This window comes from Oncorhynchus gorbuscha, linkage group LG19, assembly GCF_021184085.1.
Source record: "Oncorhynchus gorbuscha isolate QuinsamMale2020 ecotype Even-year linkage group LG19, OgorEven_v1.0, whole genome shotgun sequence".
Classification (NCBI taxonomy): Eukaryota; Metazoa; Chordata; class Actinopteri; order Salmoniformes; family Salmonidae; genus Oncorhynchus; species Oncorhynchus gorbuscha.
In genome coordinates, this window is record NC_060191.1 from 60,875,354 (window position 1) to 60,896,096 (window position 20,743).

General features: G+C 45.7%; 2 protein-coding genes across 3 annotated transcripts in view; both read right to left on the minus strand.

The window, feature by feature from the left end:
• Nucleotides 1-3,183: 3,183 nt before the first annotated feature.
• LOC124006381 (tripartite motif-containing protein 42-like) lies at nucleotides 3,184-6,776 on the minus strand. 2 transcript variants are annotated; one of them, XM_046316369.1, is made up of 6 exons: nucleotides 6,602-6,776; nucleotides 6,244-6,391; nucleotides 5,311-6,020; nucleotides 4,179-4,918; nucleotides 3,850-4,074; nucleotides 3,184-3,733 (listed from the first exon to the last, which is right to left on the minus strand). In XM_046316369.1, exons 2-6 carry the CDS (start codon nucleotides 6,339-6,341, stop codon nucleotides 3,677-3,679), a joined length of 1,830 nt encoding a protein of 609 aa, XP_046172325.1. In that variant the 5' UTR covers nucleotides 6,342-6,391; nucleotides 6,602-6,776; the 3' UTR covers nucleotides 3,184-3,676. The 2 variants fall into 2 exon arrangements, with proteins under 2 accessions (XP_046172325.1, XP_046172326.1); XM_046316370.1 differs by having other exon boundaries at nucleotides 6,509-6,776.
• Nucleotides 6,777-7,086: 310 nt separating this feature from the next.
• LOC124006326 (calsyntenin-2-like) overlaps nucleotides 7,087-20,743 on the minus strand; it is a 521,555-nt gene continuing 507,898 nt past the window's right edge. Inside the window, exons 16-17 of the mRNA XM_046316283.1 lie at nucleotides 14,658-14,842; nucleotides 7,087-9,502 (exon numbers count right to left, since the gene is read on the minus strand). Coding sequence (XP_046172239.1) covers nucleotides 9,308-9,502; nucleotides 14,658-14,842 — 380 coding nt within the window. The 3' untranslated portion in view covers nucleotides 7,087-9,307. The remainder of the gene's footprint in view (nucleotides 9,503-14,657; nucleotides 14,843-20,743) is intronic.

Here is a 20,743-nt window from a genome sequence, read left to right on the forward strand (position 1 = left end):
GATAGTGTGTTTCTCATCTCAAATGTCATAGTGTGTTTCTCATCTCAAATGGCATAGTGTGTTTCTCATCTCAAATGTCATAGTGTGTTTCTCATCTCAAATGTCATAGTGTTTCTCATCTCAAATGTCATAGTGTGTTTCTCATCTCAAATGTCATAGTGTGTTTCTCATCTCAAATGTCATAGTGTGTTTCTCATCTCAAATGTCATAGTGTTTCTCATATCAAATGTCAGTGTTTCTCATCTCAAATGTCATAGTGTGTTTCTCATCTCAAATGTCATAGTGTTTCTCATCTCAAATGTCATAGTGTTTCTCATCTAATTTCCTACCCGGTGTGTCACTAAACCAGATTGATTTGATCATCATATATTGACAGTCAAACGCCACCATGTTTTCTGCTCATTAAAAACCAGGAAAATGAGTAACAGCCTATATTGCTTCCACTGTGCTGAACTTTCTTTCACTTCGCCTTATATGTGGGCGAGTGTTTTATTTGCATTTAAATGTGTGTGTGTGTCTCTCTCTCTCTCTCACTTTATCTCAATTGCTCTCTCTCTCGTAATCTCTCTCTCTCGTCATTTCTCTGTCTCCCGCTGCTTCCTTTCCTACCTCCTACTTATCGCTTATTATTATTGAATAAATATGAGTTTTGCATAACTGCATATTGCATAACTGCATACTGAGAACAGATGTTGAGAGATGGAGGAGATAGAGAAGAAAAGAGAAAGACTGAGTGACGTGGCAATACATTTTGCCTACCACAGTATATTGTAAGCATAGGTATTTATTTGATTTTTACAATAATTGGGCTATGGACTAGCTAGGGCAAAAACTTGAGTCTCAATGCTTTATCCTCTGTCCATTCTGCACAAAGGGACCAATTATTTTGTCAGAATAGGAGTGAGACCTCCCCCCACCCTCCATCTCAACCTTTTCAAATGTCAACCACTGCCTATTCAGGGTTCATCTCAAATTAGCAACTCTAACACACACACACACACACACACACACACACACACACACACACACACACACACACACACACACACACACACACACACACACACACACACACACACACACACACACACACACACACACACACAAAGAATAATTGGAACCCACAGCCTTAAGGCGGTACCAGTGACATTGCCTAAACCCCTTACAGCTGTGTGTGTTTATCTGCGTGTGTGTGTGTTGTGCGTGTTCTGCAGATAACATCAACACCTTCGGATGACTGTATGGCCTCCTGACCTTACAAACAAACTCAATCTTATAACGAACACATGCATCGATTCACAATGAGTCACTATGCCGAAAGGATCACAGGCTTTACTGTATGGGAGAATCTCAATTGCCTACTGCTCGCGTCCTCTCTCCTCTCTTCCTTCTCAAAACCCATTGGAGGAGAAAGTCATAGGGGAGGGACCTCTGGCTTTCTCATCCAATGGGTTTTGAGAAGGAGGCGAGGAGAGAGGACACGAGGAGTATACAGTTAAGATTCTCCCTCTCTGTCCACAAACGTCACCCCTGCTGTGTTTGTACTGACGTCAGCCCTCAAATGGAAGCAAGTCATTTGTGCTCGGCATGAGTCCCAGTTCCTCTGACTTTGTGCTACTCTCTGTTATTATACAATCATGATCACCAGCAAAATCTCTGAAGAAGGTCAAAACTGTGTCATACTAAACTCACCTGATCCGGTGCTGGTAGGATCTATGCTGCCATCTTTTGGTCAATTCTGGTCATTTCTGATATTTTAAACCATTGTACTTGTCCAGGAGGATCAGGCCTACTGCACTGTAACTTTGTACTTGTCCAGGAGGAGCAGTCCTACTGCACTGTAACTTTGTACTTGTCCAGGAGGAGCAGGCCTACTGCACTGTAACTTTATACTTGTCCAGGAGGATCATGCCTACTGCACTGTAACTTTGTACTTGTCTAGGAGGATCAGGCCTACTGCACTGTAACTTTGTACTTGTCCAGGAGGATCAGGCCTACTGCACTGTAACATTTCAAATCAAGTCACTTTCTCATATTCCTACAGTAAGTACACAATCAAGTACAATTACAGTATTATCTCTGATGAATCCTCAAATAACACTGTGCCAAAAATCCTATCTTTCTTCACATACAATGGTGATGGTAACGATGATGATGAGGATGATAATTGATAAGATGATGCAGTATGTAGATTTTGAAGAAAATAGAAAAGATGACTGATCAATGTGTAAACCTCAGCAAAGAACACAGATAAGCTGATGAGAAAGACAGAACTATAAGCCTGTGTTTACACAGGCAGCCCGAATCTGATCTTTTGCCCAATTATTGGCAAAACAGCTGATCTGATTGGGAAAAATAACAATTAGTGGGAAAATATCAGAATTGGGCTGCTTGTGTAAATGTGTGTGAATGAAAGAGAGAGTGAGTGAGACAGAGAGAAAGAAAGAGAGAGAAATAGAGCGATGCCAATATCACACTAGATGAAGTATGATATTGCAGCTTAACAGCCTCTCATAGTGGAGCAGATGACTCATATTACAGCACAAACACCAGGTTCACCTTACAGACTATCACCCAGACCAACCCTCATATAACCAACCACTCACCGGGTTGACCAGTAATTAGCCAAACAACACACACACACACACACACACACACACACACACACACACACACACACACACACACACACACACACACACACACACACACACACACACACACACACACACACACACACACACACACACACACACACACACACACACACACACCACGGTGTAACACCTACTGTACGTGACACTCTAGCCACTCATTAGCATTTAGCTTACATCATTTTTCCAGACAGTGCACTTTCTGAAGTGAGTTAATTAGAATAAGTGTATTACCATGTCCTTGAGAGTGGTGTGGGCTGTAGTAGCAGAGGGCTGCTGCTGGGGGTAATAGGTTGTCATTATTTACTGTTGTATAACGAGAGGGTCACCTAGGACTCGTTAGCCTGATACTAATGAGTGTTTTGTTTCATAGGTGATTAAAGAAGGATTTCCGCTGTTTGCACTGGGCACCGAGACGTGACTAAAGATTATAATTTATATTGTCAAGTGGTCAATACAATGTAATTCTATGTAACCATTATTTATTAGTTAAGAACAAATTCCACAAAGCATTGTTTTTGGTGAAAAAACTTAAATAGCTCACTTTTTCAAAGTAGCTTGCTTTATTTTTATTATGCAATGTATGTTTCTGCCTGATAATGCAATGTATGTTTCTGCCTGATAATGCAATGTATGTTTCTGCCTGATAATGCAGTGTATGTTTCTGCCTGATAATGCAATGTATGTTTCTGCCTGATAATGCAGTGTATGTTTCTGCCTGATAATGCAATGTATGTTTCTGCCTGATAATGCAATGTATGTTTCTGCCTGATAATGCAATGTATGTTTCTGCCTGATAATGCTGTGTATGTTTCTGCCTGATAATGCAATGTATGTTTCTGCCTGATAATGCAGTGTATGTTTCTGCCTGATAATGCAATGTATGTTTCTGCCTGATAATGCAATGTATGTTTCTGCCTGATAATGCAGTGTATGTTTCTGCCTGATAATGCAGCGTATGTGGAAAAGACAGATTCTAAGTGACATATGATGTGTGGGTTCTTCATTTCCTGTTGTACTAGTTAGATTTCCTGTGTCACGGCTGCCTTGGCCTCGTCTCCCTGGCGCTCGGTGTTCACCTGGGAACAATGACAACATGAACACAACTCAAATTAGTTGTCAGTAATATAATGTATCTTAAAATAGGATTGGCCTCACAGTCAGAATGTCATTGGTCATGTAGTACTTTACTCACCCTGTAGGAGGAGCTCCACTCCCCAGCTCCGTGGCTGTTGACAGAGCGTGCCCGGAACAGGTAGTGTGTGTCTAGGTGGAGCCCGGCTGTCTGCAGGTTGCAGGTCTTCAGCCCCACCAGGACCACTCCCTTCCCCTCCTCCATGGCCATCCCCACGGTAACAGCATCCTGGAAGTGGATGTCAAAGGTCTCCACCTCCTCGCCCATGGGCAGCATCCAGAAGATCTACACAGACAAATAGAGTTATCATTATATTGGATAACTTCACATAGATATAAAACAATACATTTTAAGTTTATAATAAGTCCCTAGTTGCTGTGTAACTGTACCTCCACAGTGTCTCCTCTGACGATGTGCTGGTAGATGATGGGGGGCCTGGGCAGCAGGTGGCGCTCCTTATCGCTGCAGTCCCCAGCCGACAGGCCCAGCCGTTCCTCCATCACCAGCTTTCTGGGGCTCTTGGGGTTCCGGGGGCTCAGGGGGGAGTCCGCCAGAGCCAGGGTGCGGTGGGGGGTCCCTGGGCAGGATGGCACCTGCAACACCTCGCAGCACCCCTCCAAAACGTCTGACTCAACGCTGGTCGCTGATGCAACCACTGCATCCACTTCAGGGCTCTTCCAGTGGAGGTGGGTCACCAGAAGGCCCTGCAGGTCTCTAAGGAGGGCGTCAAAGTCCATCTTCACCCCCTTGAAGGGCTCCCCCTCCTGGAGAGTCAGGGCAGGGCGGTGGATGTCCCCGTTGACCTTCTGCAGCCACTGGGTCAGAGCCATGGCCCCAGTCAGGAAGGCCACGGTGTCGGGCTCCAGGAGGGCCTGCTCAGAGATCACCTCCAGCCCAGTCAGGGAGCCCAGGAGTGGAGCAGAGGTCTGGAGGAAGTCCCTGGCACCGCTGCAGGTACTGGAGGTCAGGATGTCCAGGTGGGAGAGCAGTGCCGCCTCCTGGTCTAGCAGGAAATTACGGAGAGACAGGAAGCCCTCGCGCACGCGGCGTCTCTGCTCGGCACCGTCGGTGCCCGTTTGGGCCCTCAACTGATCCATGGACACCATGTCGGCTTCACACTGGGACTTCACTACAGCCACGTGACAAGGGCAGCAATAAACATCTGATACAAACTTAACTTCCTGTATTAATTCACTTTCAATTCATTTACTTTGAGTTTACTCAATTACCACAACGGAGTAAGATGTTTGACATAATGGTTACCATTACTGTAGTTCACAGAGATGTGGTTTGGAGAATGTATTTTTTACTTGCAGTAATTAAGATGTGAAACCTGAACTCTGGTAGATTTTGGCTGCACTTATGAAAGCTCATTAACTGAACCAAAGCAGTTTGTGCAGCAACATTAAGACTTCAAATTAACAACATAAATCCATCAAATGAATACAAAGAAAAACAGCCCTTTTAGTGGAACTTATATAAAGAGTCTCAGAAACAATAGAGCAGTAGATGTGACCTTACCCTTCTCAGCCTGCTCCAGTGAATTGCGGATGCCCACCTCCCTGCGGGCACGGGCCTCGTGGACGGGTGACACGTCATGCCCCTGGTGCCCCTGTTCCATGCACCCCTGGCACCCCAGAGCTCCATCGTCAAGGCAACAGTGGGACAGGGAGCTGTCGTGGTGGGTGGGGCATGGATCGCGGCACCCACCCTCCACGGGCTCCATCAGCACGTGGGCCTGGAATGCCCGGTTGCCATGGAGTTTTCTCAGGCACTTGGCACAGTTGTTGAGGTCACAGGTGTGGCAGTAGCTCTGGGCCTCGCGCTGCTTAGAGCAGATCCCGCAGGCGGTCACCCTCAGGGATGTGTCCTTGGCCCGGGTGTTTTTGGATTGCTTCACCCGCCTCAGGCCCTCCAGCCTCTCTAGGAGCTGCTCAGATACGTTGGCCAGAAGAAGATTCTCTGGAAAGGGCCAGGCCCCGCCAGGCTGGAGGGAGTAGTGAACCAGGCAACTGGGGCACTGGGAGTAGGGCTGGGCCTGTTGGGCATCAGAGGCCTTGGTGCTGGAGGGCTTCTTGCGGATGCCCTCCATGCAGGGCTGACAGAGGCAGTGGCCACAGGGCAGAGACACAGGCTGGAGGAGGAGAGTGTCACAGGCTGGGCAGCACAGGTGGAGAGCCAGGGAGCGGGTCATTGGGTCTAGCTCAGCTTTGTTCTGGGCATCCTGAGCGCTAGAAGGGGTAACAGGCAGGCTTAGGGTTCAGAGGAGAGAGATGGAGAAAAATACTAATGTAGCCTACATACATCATCACTGTTACAGTACAATATCCTCCCTCCACAACTACGCCAGCCATTTTCAGATAACTACAACAGTTATTCCTGTCTATACAAACATAAAAATCATATTTGGCACTACTTCAGTACTTGTCAGGCTTTTTAAAATCAGTTTCTTACCCTATCTCCTTTCCTGTGTGTTTGGCTTTGGGGTTGGAGCGCTTCTTTGAAGATCTCAAGCGTGGCCAACAGCCAGATTCAGAATCAGTACCAGGCATTATTGTATTAGATAAGTGATTCCTAGTTGTATTTTATGTGCTGAGATATCCTAAAGAAAACAAAGTCACATTATTAGATGTCACTCATTAGGCTAGCCTACTTTATATTTGACTTATTAGCTTACATTTCCTTGCACATTCTAATAGAGATCTTTATATTTCATTACCCAATGTTGACACTTTAACACAATTAGCCTAATCTGGTTAATTCCTTTGCATTTTCCAATGGATTGAAGGTGGAGGGCTACTGAGGCACTTACGTTCTTCAGCACGTGTGTGATCGAAATGTGAATCTTGCGGGAATATCTCAACTGTTTTACTATGACGTAAACTTGCGGCCATCTATGACGTAATTATAACAGCGTCCGCGGCGGCCGTATCATGTCGTAACGCGAAGAAATTCCAAGCCCTATAATAGGGTCCGCTATGGCCTATTTCCTCATTGAGAAACAAGTTGATAAAACACCACCAAACATACCACTAAAGATGTCCACTAGATGGAGACATTGGATTAAATGTGAACTTTCAAATCAGAAGTTGCAGGTGTTGAGTATTGCCCTCAGTTTAAACGGTTAGATGGGCCTAATACCTGTCATAGCTTTGAAATGCCATAGTCTTAACTATATGACTAACTAGTGACCCGACTGCTGAGTATTTCCCACTCCATTTTATTTCCCCCTAGTTGTTTTCTGTATTGAACAAATTGATCTGTGACTGCAGAATGAACGAGAGAAACAGCTAGCTTCTAAAACAACTCTTTATTGGTCCATTTACAGAAAGTGCTGTAGTGACCAACCAAAGGAAACTAAGAAAACAGTCCAAAGAAAACGTCAAGAAAAACTAAAAAAGCTTTTACCCATTTTACAAGGTTCATATTTATTTTCACCTTCCACCTCTAAAACAAACTCTGGGAGAACATTGGGGAGGGTTGATGCAAAGTCTAGCAAAAGTTCCAAGGGGGTAGGGGTACAGGTGTGAGAGGGGTTCAGGAGAAGAAAGTAACATGGTGGAGGTTGAGGACAAGGCCTCACGTCACAAGCACAGGTGTAACCCTACACAATTGTTGAACACTTTACATGAACTTGTAGCTAGCTATACACGGGCTCTTCAAGACAGGGTTCTCCCAGATAGAACCAAAGGACTATCCCTGGAAAGGATTACATCAAGCAGGGTCACACAGTCAAATACCCAAATGTAGAAAATAGAAACGTTCAATTTCTCCTCATGCCAGGTAAAGTAACATTTGATATTAGGCAGACTGTGTAAGATAGGGGTAAGGGGGGTTGCTGGTATTGACTACAGAACGATAGAAGACCTTTTACATTTCCATTAACCAGTTTAAGTTGGGCTTAAGTTGGTTTAACTTGCCTGTCTTAGCAGACAGAAAGCATAGCCATTTGGAATGAACTGAACACAGAGATACAAACACAGAGAGCGGGGCAGGGTTTGGTGTAATATGTACAGATTTCATTGACATGGGCGGGGTTCTGTGCATACATACATACAGAAGAAAAGAGGGGGGGGGCTTGCTAGGTTCAGGGCGGGGTCACCTACTCTAGTTAGTATCTACAGGTAAGAGGAACATATACACATTTACAAGGTTCCTCCTCTCTCGTAGTGTGTCCAAGAAACAGAACAGAAAAAGCCAACTTTCACCTGGGTGCTTATTCAGTTGTGTGCAATGTATATACACAATGTTGAAGATAGAATTGAAATGCACAGAGCTGACATGGTTATTGTTTTGCATGACAGAGAAACGTGTCAGTTCTATGCAACACATTTCTGAACATTCTATAATGTGGCACCTATATGACTATGCCTCAGGTAAGTACAACATCTCCAACAGCACATCAATCGAAAAACAACTAAAGACTGTTTAGTGCCATTGGGCGACGGCATAACTCTTTAAAATCACCTGGACACCTCATCCAGGATGAAATAAACAGCATTAAATCAAATATATTCCATTGCAACAAACCTCCAAAATATTTTTCAGTTATTAAAATACTGCAAATCAATGCAATAATCTTTTTTTCTTGTTATGCCTAAAATTGTAATTTGATGCAATGGACAGAAGGTATGATATACTGTACACAGATAACATGGTAAGGATTGAAGGAGTTTCCCTATATTGGACTGTACCATCTTAACTATCTCACTGTACCAAGCTAACTCTAGCACAGTGGACTGTACCACTATGTGTCTATGGGAAAGAAACCATTAAGAAGGATCATGGCGACCTATAGGACCACAGTTTTTCAGATGAGATTTTAGACCCTGAAAAAATAGGTGGAAATCAGATGTTTGACGAGCAATTTCAGCTGTATAGAGTATTTTAACATTTAGTTGAGTTGTTTTTTCACAGTCTCAGTATAAAACAGTAGATAAACTGTCAGCTTGTGGACGAGGGCTTGAGGTCTGAGGTACTGACTCAGGACAACAAGATAGTATTACAGCATTGGAGTACCACATCGTAGCCTTTAGTTAACACCACATGATTTGACATTAAGGAAAGGAGTATTTTTAAATGTACAAAGGAGTACAGGCTGGCGTTGTTCGCTTGTATGCGAGTGAATGAGTGTGTGTGTGTGTGTGTGCGGGTTTGACACGTGTGTGTGTGTGTGTGTGTGTGTGTGTGTGTGTGTGTGTGTGTGTGTGTGTGTGTGTGTGTGTGTGTGTGTGTGTGTGTGTGTGTGTGTGTGTGTGTGTGTGTGTGTGTGTGTGTGTGTGTGTGTGTTTGACACGTGTGTATTACTTTAGTGCTCATTCTATTCTCATCACCATCTCCATTTTCACCAGTAGGGGGAGATGTTGACTCAATTGAGAAAAATCTCAGGTCGTCTCTCATGATTAAACAATTGATTTTATGGTAGTGTGTATGTTGATGCCTCAGCGTGTGTGTGTGTGTGTGTGTATATTAGTGTTTGTGTGTGTGTGTGTGCGTCAGTGTGTATGTGTGACTGTATTCAGCAGGTTAATGTAGAGTTGTCCCAGTCCAGCTGGCCCCTCTTGCTGCCCTGTTTTACACTGAGAGCTCCTGGGACCTCCTCCTCTTCTTCCTCACTGTCGTTTGACTCGGCGCTGGTGATGTCATCATCTTCCTCATCCTCCTCGTCCTCTTCGCTGGCTTCTTCCTCAGCTCCCTGGGGCTCCTGGAAGTTCTGCATGGGGCACAGAGAGGCAACAGGTGTGTGACAGGTTCCGGAGCTAATTACTGTGGCCCTTGTGTATCCTACTCTGTTTCACTATGTCCCATTTCTCCCTTTCTCTCCTCTTCCCTGCCATTCGTCCCTCTGCCCTCAAACTTCAGTTACTCACTCTATTTCAGATGCTGTGATGAAGCTGACTCAGCAGCTCTCGTCACAAATGTTTGAATTCCCCTTCCCCATAAATTGTTTAGCGTTGTTACGTTCGTCGTTAGATGAATGAAACCAAAGCGCAGCGTGGAAAGTGTTCATGATTTTGAATACTGAACTCCGACAAAACAACAAAATACAAAACCGAATGTATGTTCTGCAGGGCTAGACAGCAACTATGCAAAAACAATATACCACAATCTAAGGTGGGAAAAGGGGCTGCCTAAGTATGATCCCCAATCAGAGACAACGATAGACAGCTGCCTTTGATTGGGAACCATACCCGCCAACAAAGAAATAGAAAAACTAGAATGCCCACCCAAATAACACCCCGACCTAACCAAATAGAGAAATAAAAAGCTCTAAGGTCAGGGTGTGACAAGCGTGTTCATTTACCCCCCATATATCTAGTAAATCATATATCCTAATGGTATACTGTTGTTATCTTATTTTTTTGCCACTGTTGCGTAAGGCTAATTATGTGTCAAGGAAATGTTTGGTCACGTTGCATTGTGACACATTTCAGTTTAATCTTTAAATGCAGTAATTGACCCTTTTTCAAACCTCCAAGTGGATGCCATGTTCAGCTGGACATGAACACTTGCTACGCAAATGTAAATGTGGGTGTAATGAAGATGCCTGTTATTATGATTGAATTATGATTGATGTTATAGCTCTGGTATGTGAGCTATGTGGGAGGCTGTTCATAGCCTGTTATACCCCAACCTGCTACAGTTGGTTTGGTATATGAGCTATGTGGGAGGCTGTTCATAGCCTGGTATACCCCAACCTGCTACAGTTGGTTTGGTATGTGAGCTATGTGGGAGGCTGTTCATAGCCTGGTATACCCCAACCTGCTACAGTTGGTTTGGTATATGAGCTATGTGGGAGGCTGTTCATAGCCTGGTATACCCCAACCTGCTACAGTTGGTTTGGTATGTGAGCTATGTGGGAGGCTGTTCATAGCCTGGTATACACTAACCTGCTACAGTTGGTTTGGTATGTGAGCTGTGTGGGAGGCTGTTCATAGCCTGGTATACCCCAACCTGCTACAGTTGGTTTGGTATGTGAGCTGTGTGGGAGGCTGTTCATAGCCTGGTATACCCCAACCTGCTACAGTTGGTTTGGTATGTGAGCTATGTGGGAGGCTGTCCATAGCCTGGTATACCCCAACCTGCTACAGTTGGTTTGGTATGTGAGCTGTGTGAGAGGCTGTCCATAGCCTGGTATATCCCAACCTGCTACAGTTGGTTTGGTATGTGAGCTATGTGGGAGGCTGTCCATAGCCTGGTATACCCCAACCTGCTACAGTTGGTTTGGTATGTGAGCTATGTGGGAGGCTGTCCATAGCCTGGTATACTGTGTGGGAGGCTGTTCCAACCTGCTACAGTTGGTTTGGTATGTGAGCTATGTGGGAGGCTGTCCATAGCCTGGTATACCCCAACCTGCTACAGTTGGTTTGGTATGTGAACTATGTGGGAGGCTGTCCATAGCCTGGTATACCCCAACCTGCTACAGTTGGTTTGGTATGTGAGCTATGTGGGAGGCTGTCCATAGCCTGGTATACCCCAACCTGCTACAGTTGGTTTGGTATGTGAACTATGTGGGAGGCTGTCCATAGCCTGGTATACCCCAACCTGCTACTTGGTTTGGTATACCCCAACCTGCTACAGTTGGTTTGGTATGTGCGCTATGTGGGAGGCTGTTCATAGCCTGGTATACCCCAACCTGCTACAGTTGGTTTGGTATGTGAGCTATGTGGGAGGCTGTCCATAGCCTGGTATACCCCAACCTGCTACAGTTGGTTTGGTATGTGAGCCGTGTGGGAGGCTGTCCATAGCCTGGTATACCCCAACCTGCTACAGTTGGTTTGGTATGTGAACTATGTGGGAGGCTGTCCATAGCCTGGTATACCCCAACCTGCTACAGTTGGTTTGGTATGTGAACTATGTGGGAGGCTGTCCATAGCCTGGTATACCCCAACCTGCTACAGTTGGTTTGGTATGTGAGCTATGTGGGAGGCTGTCCATAGCCTGGTATACCCCAACCTGCTACAGTTGGTTTGGTATGTGAACTATGTGGGAGGCTGTCCATAGCCTGGTATACCCCAACCTGCTACAGTTGGTTTGGTATGTGCGCTATGTGGGAGGCTGTTCATAGCCTGGTATACCCCAACCGGCTACAGTTGGTTTGGTATGTGAGCTATGTGGGAGGCTGTTCATAGCCTGGTATACCCCAACCTGCTACAGTTGGTTTGGTATGTGAGCTATGTGGGAGGCTGTTCATAGCCTGGTATACCCCAACCTGCTACAGTTGGTTTGGTATGTGAGCTGTGTGGGAGGCTGTTCATAGCCTGGTATACCCCAACCTGCTACAGTTGGTTTGGTATGTGAACTATGTGGGAGGCTGTCCATAGCCTGGTATACCCCAACCTGCTACAGTTGGTTTGGTATGTGCGCTATGTGGGAGGCTGTTCATAGCCTGGTATACCCCAACCTGCTACAGTTGGTTTGGTATGTGAGCTATGTGGGAGGCTGTCCATAGCCTGGTATACCCCAACCTGCTACAGTTGGTTTGGTATGTGAGCTGTGTGGGAGGCTGTCCATAGCCTGGTATACCCCAACCTGCTACAGTTGGTTTGGTATGTGAACTATGTGGGAGGCTGTCCATAGCCTGGTATACCCCAACCTGCTACAGTTGGTTTGGTATGTGAACTATGTGGGAGGCTGTCCATAGCCTGGTATACCCCAACCTGCTACAGTTGGTTTGGTATGTGAGCTATGTAGGAGGCTGTCCATAGCCTGGTATACCCCAACCTGCTACAGTTGGTTTGGTATGTGAACTATGTGGGAGGCTGTCCATAGCCTGGTATACCCCAACCTGCTACAGTTGGTTTGGTATGTGCGCTATGTGCGAGGCTGTTCATAGCCTGGTATACCCCAACCTGCTACAGTTGGTTTGGTATGTGAGCTATGTGGGAGGCTGTTCATAGCCTGGTATACCCCAACCTGCTACAGTTGGTTTGGTATGTGAGCTGTGTGGGAGGCTGTTCATAGCCTGGTATACCCCAACCTGCTACAGTTGGTTTGGTATGTGAGCTATGTGGGAGGCTGTTCATAGCCTGGTATACCCCAACCTGCTACAGTTGGTTTGGTATGTGAGCTGTGTGGGAGGCTGTTCATAGCCTGGTATACCCCAACCTGCTACAGTTGGTTTGGTATGTGAACTATGTGGGAGGCTGTCCATAGCCTGGTATACCCCAACCTGCTACAGTTGGTTTGGTATGTGAACTATGTGGGAGGCTGTCCATAGCCTGGTATACCCCAACCTGCTACAGTTGGTTTGGTATGTGAACTATGTGGGAGGCTGTCCATAGCCTGGTATACCCCAACCTGCTACAGTTGGTTTGGTATGTGAGCTATGTGGGAGGCTGTCCATAGCCTGGTATACCCCAACCTGCTACAGTTGGTTTGGTATGTGAACTATGTGGGAGGCTGTCCATAGCCTGGTATACCCCAACCTGCTACAGTTGGTTTGGTATGTGCGCTATGTGCGAGGCTGTTCATAGCCTGGTATACCCCAACCTGCTACAGTTGGTTTGGTATGTGAGCTATGTGGGAGGCTGTTCATAGCCTGGTATACCCCAACCTGCTACAGTTGGTTTGGTATGTGAGCTGTGTGGGAGGCTGTTCATAGCCTGGTATACCCCAACCTGCTACAGTTGGTTTGGTATGTGAACTATGTGGGAGGCTGTCCATAGCCTGGTATACCCCAACCTGCTACAGTTGGTTTGGTATGTGCGCTATGTGGGAGGCTGTTCATAGCCTGGTATACCCCAACCTGCTACAGTTGGTTTGGTATGTGAGCTATGTGGGAGGCTGTCCATAGCCTGGTATACCCCAACCTGCTACAGTTGGTTTGGTATGTGAGCTGTGTGGGAGGCTGTCCATAGCCTGGTATACCCCAACCTGCTACAGTTGGTTTGGTATGTGAACTATGTGGGAGGCTGTCCATAGCCTGGTATACCCCAACCTGCTACAGTTGGTTTGGTATGTGAACTATGTGGGAGGCTGTCCATAGCCTGGTATACCCCAACCTGCTACAGTTGGTTTGGTATGTGAGCTATGTGGGAGGCTGTCCATAGCCTGGTATACCCCAACCTGCTACAGTTGGTTTGGTATGTGAACTATGTGGGAGGCTGTCCATAGCCTGGTATACCCCAACCTGCTACAGTTGGTTTGGTATGTGCGCTATGTGCGAGGCTGTTCATAGCCTGGTATACCCCAACCTGCTACAGTTGGTTTGGTATGTGAGCTATGTGGGAGGCTGTTCATAGCCTGGTATACCCCAACCTGCTACAGTTGGTTTGGTATGTGAGCTATGTGGGAGGCTGTTCATAGCCTGGTATACCCCAACCTGCTACAGTTGGTTTGGTATGTGAGCTGTGTGGGAGGCTGTTCATAGCCTGGTATACCCCAACCTGCTACAGTTGGTTTGGTATGTGAGGTGTGTGGGAGGCTGTTCATAGCCTGGTATACCCCAACCTGCTACAGTTGGTTTGGTATGTGAGCTGTGTGGGAGGCTGTTCATAGCCTGGTATACCACAACTACAATTGGTTTGGTATGTGAGCTGTGTGGGAGGGTGTTCATAGCCTGGTATACCACAACTAAAGTTGGTTTGGCAGGGTAGGCCTGATTGAGACTTTGGTTTTTGATTTCTATTCAAACCTGTACTTCGAGAGTCTGTTAATTTAGTAAATACCTTTGTTGATGATGTAACTATTCATAGGTTTTTGTCATTCACCTGGAACCCCAAGTCACTGTTAATAAACTGGACAGTATTTTGCCCCTGATCCTGACTGCACTTAAGGCTGTTCCAACATCTGGTCCGTACAACACTCATCTTCCTTCCTTTACTCCTCCCCCACGGTTTTGTTTTCAGTCCCCCTCTTCACCTTACCTCCATAGGATTGACTGTGATATTGAGCGCTGAGTCATCCCAGTCCAGCTCTCTCTCTTTGGTTGATTCTGAGCTCCTGCCCTCCTGTTGGTGTGTCAGGTGAATACGGTAGATGCCTAGCACAACCACCACCACCAGGGCGGCGATACAGATCACTATCACCACTGTGGCAGCACTGGGGACTCCTGGGGGGTAAGGAAAGGTCAAGTTAATATACTGTATGTTAAGTAACATGGTGCACCCACAAGCATATCAAATACTTGGTTATGCACACAACCAAAACATCTCAGTTATTCAGTATGCACACACACATAACGAGAGCATTACCCCCCCCCACACACACAAACACACACACACACACACACACACACACACACACACACACACACACACACACACACACACACACACACACACACACACACACACACACACACACACACACACACACACACACACACACACACACACACACACACACACACACACACAGAGAGAGAGAGACGGTCCTAGATCTGTAATGTTGAACTGCTGTGCTGTACTATACTCTCAACATAACATCAACACCCTGCCTTCTCTCTCTCTCCTTCAGATAATATCATGTGTGTATTCATCCAGCTACAGAGGACTCCTTTAATTGGTAATTTGATTCAGTCTGCTTCCTTATTACAGAGAGAGGGGGAGGGTGTGGGAGAGGAGAAAGAAGAGAGGAGAGAGATCATTTTTTAAACACCAATCCATAGCCTTTGATCTCTCTCATGTTAAAGGCACCCCAGTGTATATACATGAATGCACACAGAATGTTACCGGAGGGTCTGTACGGTCTCCCAACAGAACAATCTACACAGAATGTTACCGGAGGGTCTGTACGGTCTCCCAACAGAACAATCTACACAGAATGTTACCGGAGAGTCTGTACGGTCTCCCAACAGAACAATCTACACAGAATGTTACTAGAGAGTCTGTACGGTCTCCCAACAGAACAATCTACACAGAATGTTACCAGAGAGTCTGTACGGTCTCCCAACAGAACAATCTACACAGAATGTTACTAGAGAGTCTGTACGGTCTCCCAACAGAACAATCTACACAGAATGTTACTAGAGAGTCTGTACGGTCTCCCAACAGAATAATCTACACATAATGTTACTAGAGAGTCTGTACGATCTCCCAACAGAACAATCTACACAGAATGTTACTAGAGAGTCTGTACGGTCTCCCAACAGAACAATCTACACAGAATGTTACCAGAGAGTCTGTACGGTCTCCCAACAGAACAATCTACACAGAATGTTACTAGAGAGTCTGTACGGTCTCCCAACAGAATAATCTACACATAATGTTACTAGAGAGTCCGTACGGTCTCCCAACAGAACAATCTACACATAATGTTACTAGAGAGTCTGTACGGTCTCCCAACAGAATAATCTACACATAATGTTACTAGAGAGTCTGTACGGTCTCCCAACAGAACAATCTACACATAATGTTACTAGAGAGTCTGTACGGTCTCCCAACAGAACAATCTACACAGAATGTTACTAGAGATTCTGTACGGTCTCCCAACAGAACAATCTACACATAATGTTACTAGAGAGTCTGTACGGTCTCCCAACAGAATAATCTACACATAATGTTACTAGAGAGTCTGTACGGTCTCCCAACAGAATAATCTACACATAATGTTACTAGAGAGTCTGTACGGTCTCCCAACAGAATAATCTACACATAATGTTACTAGAGAGTCTGTACGGTCTCCCAACAGAACAATCTACATTATTCACTTCATTAAAGACACCCCTCCATGCACACTTCTCATGTGTCCTCTCTCCCCTCCCTTTCTCTCTCTTCATATCAGTGTGTCATCTCCTCCCTCTCACTCTCAATGTTTCTTTTGTCCCTCTCTCTCTCACTTTCACCTCTCTCTCTCTCTCGCTTTCACCGCACTCTCTCTCTCTCTCGCTTTCACCGCACTCTCTCTCTCGTTTTCACCTCCCTCTCTCTCTCTCTCTCTCTCTCTCTCTCTCTCTCTCTCTCTCTCTCTCTCTCGCTTTCACCTCTCTCTCTCTCTCTCTCTCTCTCTCAGCTCACCTCTCACTCTCTCTCTCTCTCTCTCTCTCTCTCTCTCTCTCTCTCTCTCTCTCTCTCGCTTTCACCTCACTCTCTCTCTCTCTTTCACTCTCTCTCTCGCTTTCACCGCACTCTCTCTCTCTTTCACCTCCCTCTCTCGCTTTCAGCTCTCTCTCTCTCTCTCTCTCTCTCTCTCTCTCTCTCTCTCTCTCTCTCTCTCTCTCTCTCTCTCTCTCTCTCTCTCTCTCTCTCTCTCTCTCTCTCTCTCTCTCTCTCTCTCTCTCTCTCTCTCTCTCTCGCTTTCACCGCACTCTCTCTCTCTCGTTTTCACCTCCCTCTCTCTCGCTTTCAGCTCTCTCTCTCTCTTTTCTCCCTCTCTCTCAGCTCTCTCTCTCTCTCTCTCTCTCTCTCTCTCTCTCTCTCTCTCTCTCGCTTTCACCTCACTCTCTCTCTCGCTTTCACCTCACTCTCTCTCTCGCTTTCACCTCACTCTCTCTCTCGCTTTCACCGCACTCTCTCTCTCTCGTTTTCACCTCCCTCTCTCGCTTTCAGCTCTCTCTCTCTCTCTCTCTCTCTCTCTCTCTCTCTCTCTCTCTCTCTCTCTCTCTCTCTCTCTCTCTCTCTCTCTCTCTCTTCTCTCTCTCTCTCTCTCTCTCTCTCTCTCTCTCTCTCTCTCTCTCTCTCTCTGCACTCTCTCTCTCTCAGCTCCATCTCTCTCTCTCGCTTTCACCGCACTCTCTCTCTCTCAGCTCCATCTCTCGCTTTCAGCTCTCTCTCTCTCTCTCTCTCTCTCTCTCTCTCTCTCTCTCTCTCTCTCTCTCTCTCTCTCTCTCTCTCTCTCTCTCTCTCTCTCTCTCTCTCTCTCTCTCTCTCTCTCTCTCTCTCTCTCTCTCTCTCTCTCTCTCTCTCTCTCTCTCTCTCTCTCTCTCATGGGAAACATATGTTAACATTGTCAATGCAAGTGAAGTAGACAATGTACAAAAAATAAACAAAAAAATGAACAGTAAACATTACACTCACAGAAGTGCCTGTCTTCTCTTGAGAGCCAGGTCTGCCTTCGGAGGCCTTTCTCAATAACAAGGTTATGCTCACTGAGTCTGTCCATAGTCAAAGATATCCTTAAGTTTGGGTCAGTCACAATGGTCAGATATTCGGCCACTCTCTGTTTAGGGCCAAATAGCATTCTCATTTTTTCTGACAATTCTTGTAAATATTTTTTTTTTTGTTTTCTCATGATTTGGTTGGTTGGGTGTAATTATGTTGTCCTGGGGCTCTGTGAGGTCTGTTTGTGAATAGAGCCCCAGGACCATCTTGCTGAGGGGACTCTTCTCCAGGTTCATATCTCTGCAGGTGATGGCTTTGTTATGGAAGGTTTGGGAATCGCTTCCTTTTAAGTGGTTGTAGAATTTGATGGCTCTTTTCTGGATTTTCATAAATAGCAGGTATTGGCCTAATTCTGCTCTGCATGCATTATTTGGTGTTTTACGTTGTACACAGAGGATATTTTTGCAGAATTCTGCATGCAGAGTCTCAATTTGGTGTTGGTCCATTTAGTGAATTCTTGGTTGGTGAGCGGACCCCAGACCTCACAACCGTAAAGGGCAATGGGTTCTATAACTGATTCAGGTATTTTTAGCCAGATTCTAATTGGTAAGTCGAATTTTATGTTCCTTTTGATGGCATAGAAAGCCCTTCTTGCCTTGTCTCTCAGATCGTTCACAGCTTTGTGGAAGTTACCTGTAGCGCTGATGTTTAGGCCAAGGTATGTATAGTTTTTGTGTGCTCTAGTGCAACGGTGTCAAGATGGTATTTGTATTTGTGGTCCTGGCGACTGAACCTTTTTTGGAACACCATTATTTTGGTCTTACTGAGATGTACTGTCAGGGCCAAGGACTGGCATAATCTGTGCAGAAGATCTAGGTGCTGCTGTAGGCCCTCCTTGGTTGGTGACAGAAGCACCAGATCATCAGCAAACAGTAGACATTTGACTTCAGATTCTAGTAGGGTGAGGCCGGGTTCTGCAGACTGTTCTAGTGCCCTCGCCAATTCATTGATATATACAGTGAGGGAAAAAAGTATTTGATCCCCTGCTGATTTTGTAAGTTTGCCCACTGACAAAAAAATGATCAGTCTATAATTTTAATGGTTTATTTGAACAGTGAGAGAGAAAAAAAATCCAGAAAAACGCATGTCAAAAATGTTATAAATTGATTTGCATTTTAATGAGTGAAATAAGTATTTGACCCCCTCTCAGTCAGAAATATTTCCTTCTCCCAGGTGTCTTTTATACAGGTAATGAGCTGAGGTTAGGAGCACACTCTTAAATGGAGTATAAACTCTTAAAGGGAGTGCTCCTCATCTCAGTTTGTTACCTGTATAAAGGACACCTGTCCACAGAAGCAATCAATCAATCAGATTCCAAACTCTCCACCATGGCCAAGACCAAAGAGCTCTCTAAGGATGTCAGGGACAAGATTGTAGACCTACACAAGTCTGGAATGGGCTACAAGAGCATCGCCAAGCAGCTTGGTAGGAAGGTGTCAATAGTTGGTGTATTTATTCCCAAATGGAAGAAACACAAAAGAACTGTCAATCTCCCTCGGCCTGGGGCTCCATGCAAGATCTCACCTCGTGGAGTTGCAATGATCATGAAAACCATGCGAATCATGAGGAATCAGCCCAGAACTACATGGGAGGGTCTTGTCAATGATCTCAAGGCAGCTGGGACCATAGTCACCAAGAAAGCAATTAGTAACACACTACGCCGTGAAGGACTGATATCCTGTAGCGCCCGCAAGGTCCCCCTGCTCAAGTAAGCACATATACATGCCTGTCTCGAAGTTTGCCAATAAACATCTGAATTATTCAGAGGACAACTGGGTGAAAGTGTTGTGGCCAGATGAGACCAAAATGGAGCTCTTTTGGCATCAACTCAACTCGCCGTGTTTGGAGGAGGAGGAATGCTGCCTATGACCCCAATAAACCATCTCCACCGTCAAACATGGAGGTGGAAACATTATGCTTTGGGTGTGTTTTTCTGCTAAGGGGACAGGACAACACTGCATCAAAAGGACGATGGACATGTACCATCAAATCTTGGGTGAGAACCTCCTTCCCTAAGCCAGGGCATTGAAAATGGGTCATGGATGGGTATTCCAGCATGACAATGACCCAAAACACATGGCCAAGGCAACAAAGGAGTGGCTCAAGAAGAAGCACATTAAGGTCCTGGCGTGGCCTAGCCGGTCTCCAGACCTTAATCCCATAGAAAATCTGCGGAGGGAGCTGAAGGTTCGAGTTGCCAAACGTCAGCCTCGAAACCTTAATGACTTGGAGAAGATCTGCAAATAGAAGTGGGACAAAATCCCTCCTGAAATGTGTGCAAACCTGGTGGCCAACTACAAGAAACATCTGACCTCTGTGATTGCCAACAAGGGTTTTGCCACCAAGTACTAAATCATGTTTTGCAGAGGGGTCAAATACTTATTTCCCTCATTAAAATGCAAATCAATTCATAACATTTTTGACGTGTGTTTTTCTGGATTTTTGTTGTTGTTATTCTGTCTCTCGCTGTTCAAATAAACCTACCATTACAATTATAGACTGATCATTTCTTTGTCAGTGGGCAAACGTACAAAATCAGCAAGGGATCAAATACTTTTTTCCCTCACTGTATGTTGAAGAGGGTGGGGCTTAAGCTGCATCCCTGCCTCACCACACGGCCCTGTGGGAAGAGATGTGTTTTTTTTGCCTGTTTAAACCGCACACTTGTTGTTTGTTTACATGGATTTTAAACGTTGTATGTTTTCCTCTCGATCTCTCTCTCTCTCTCTCTCTGTGTGTTCAATAATAGTATCTATTTACACATGCACGCAGAGTCCTCCCCATTATCCAATAGCACTGTAGTCCAGTTTCTCTCTCTCTCACACACACACGCACACCACACATACACACATACAAACAGACACAGAGGTGGGTTAAAAGGTGTGTTGGGCTGGAACAGAATTATCCTATGG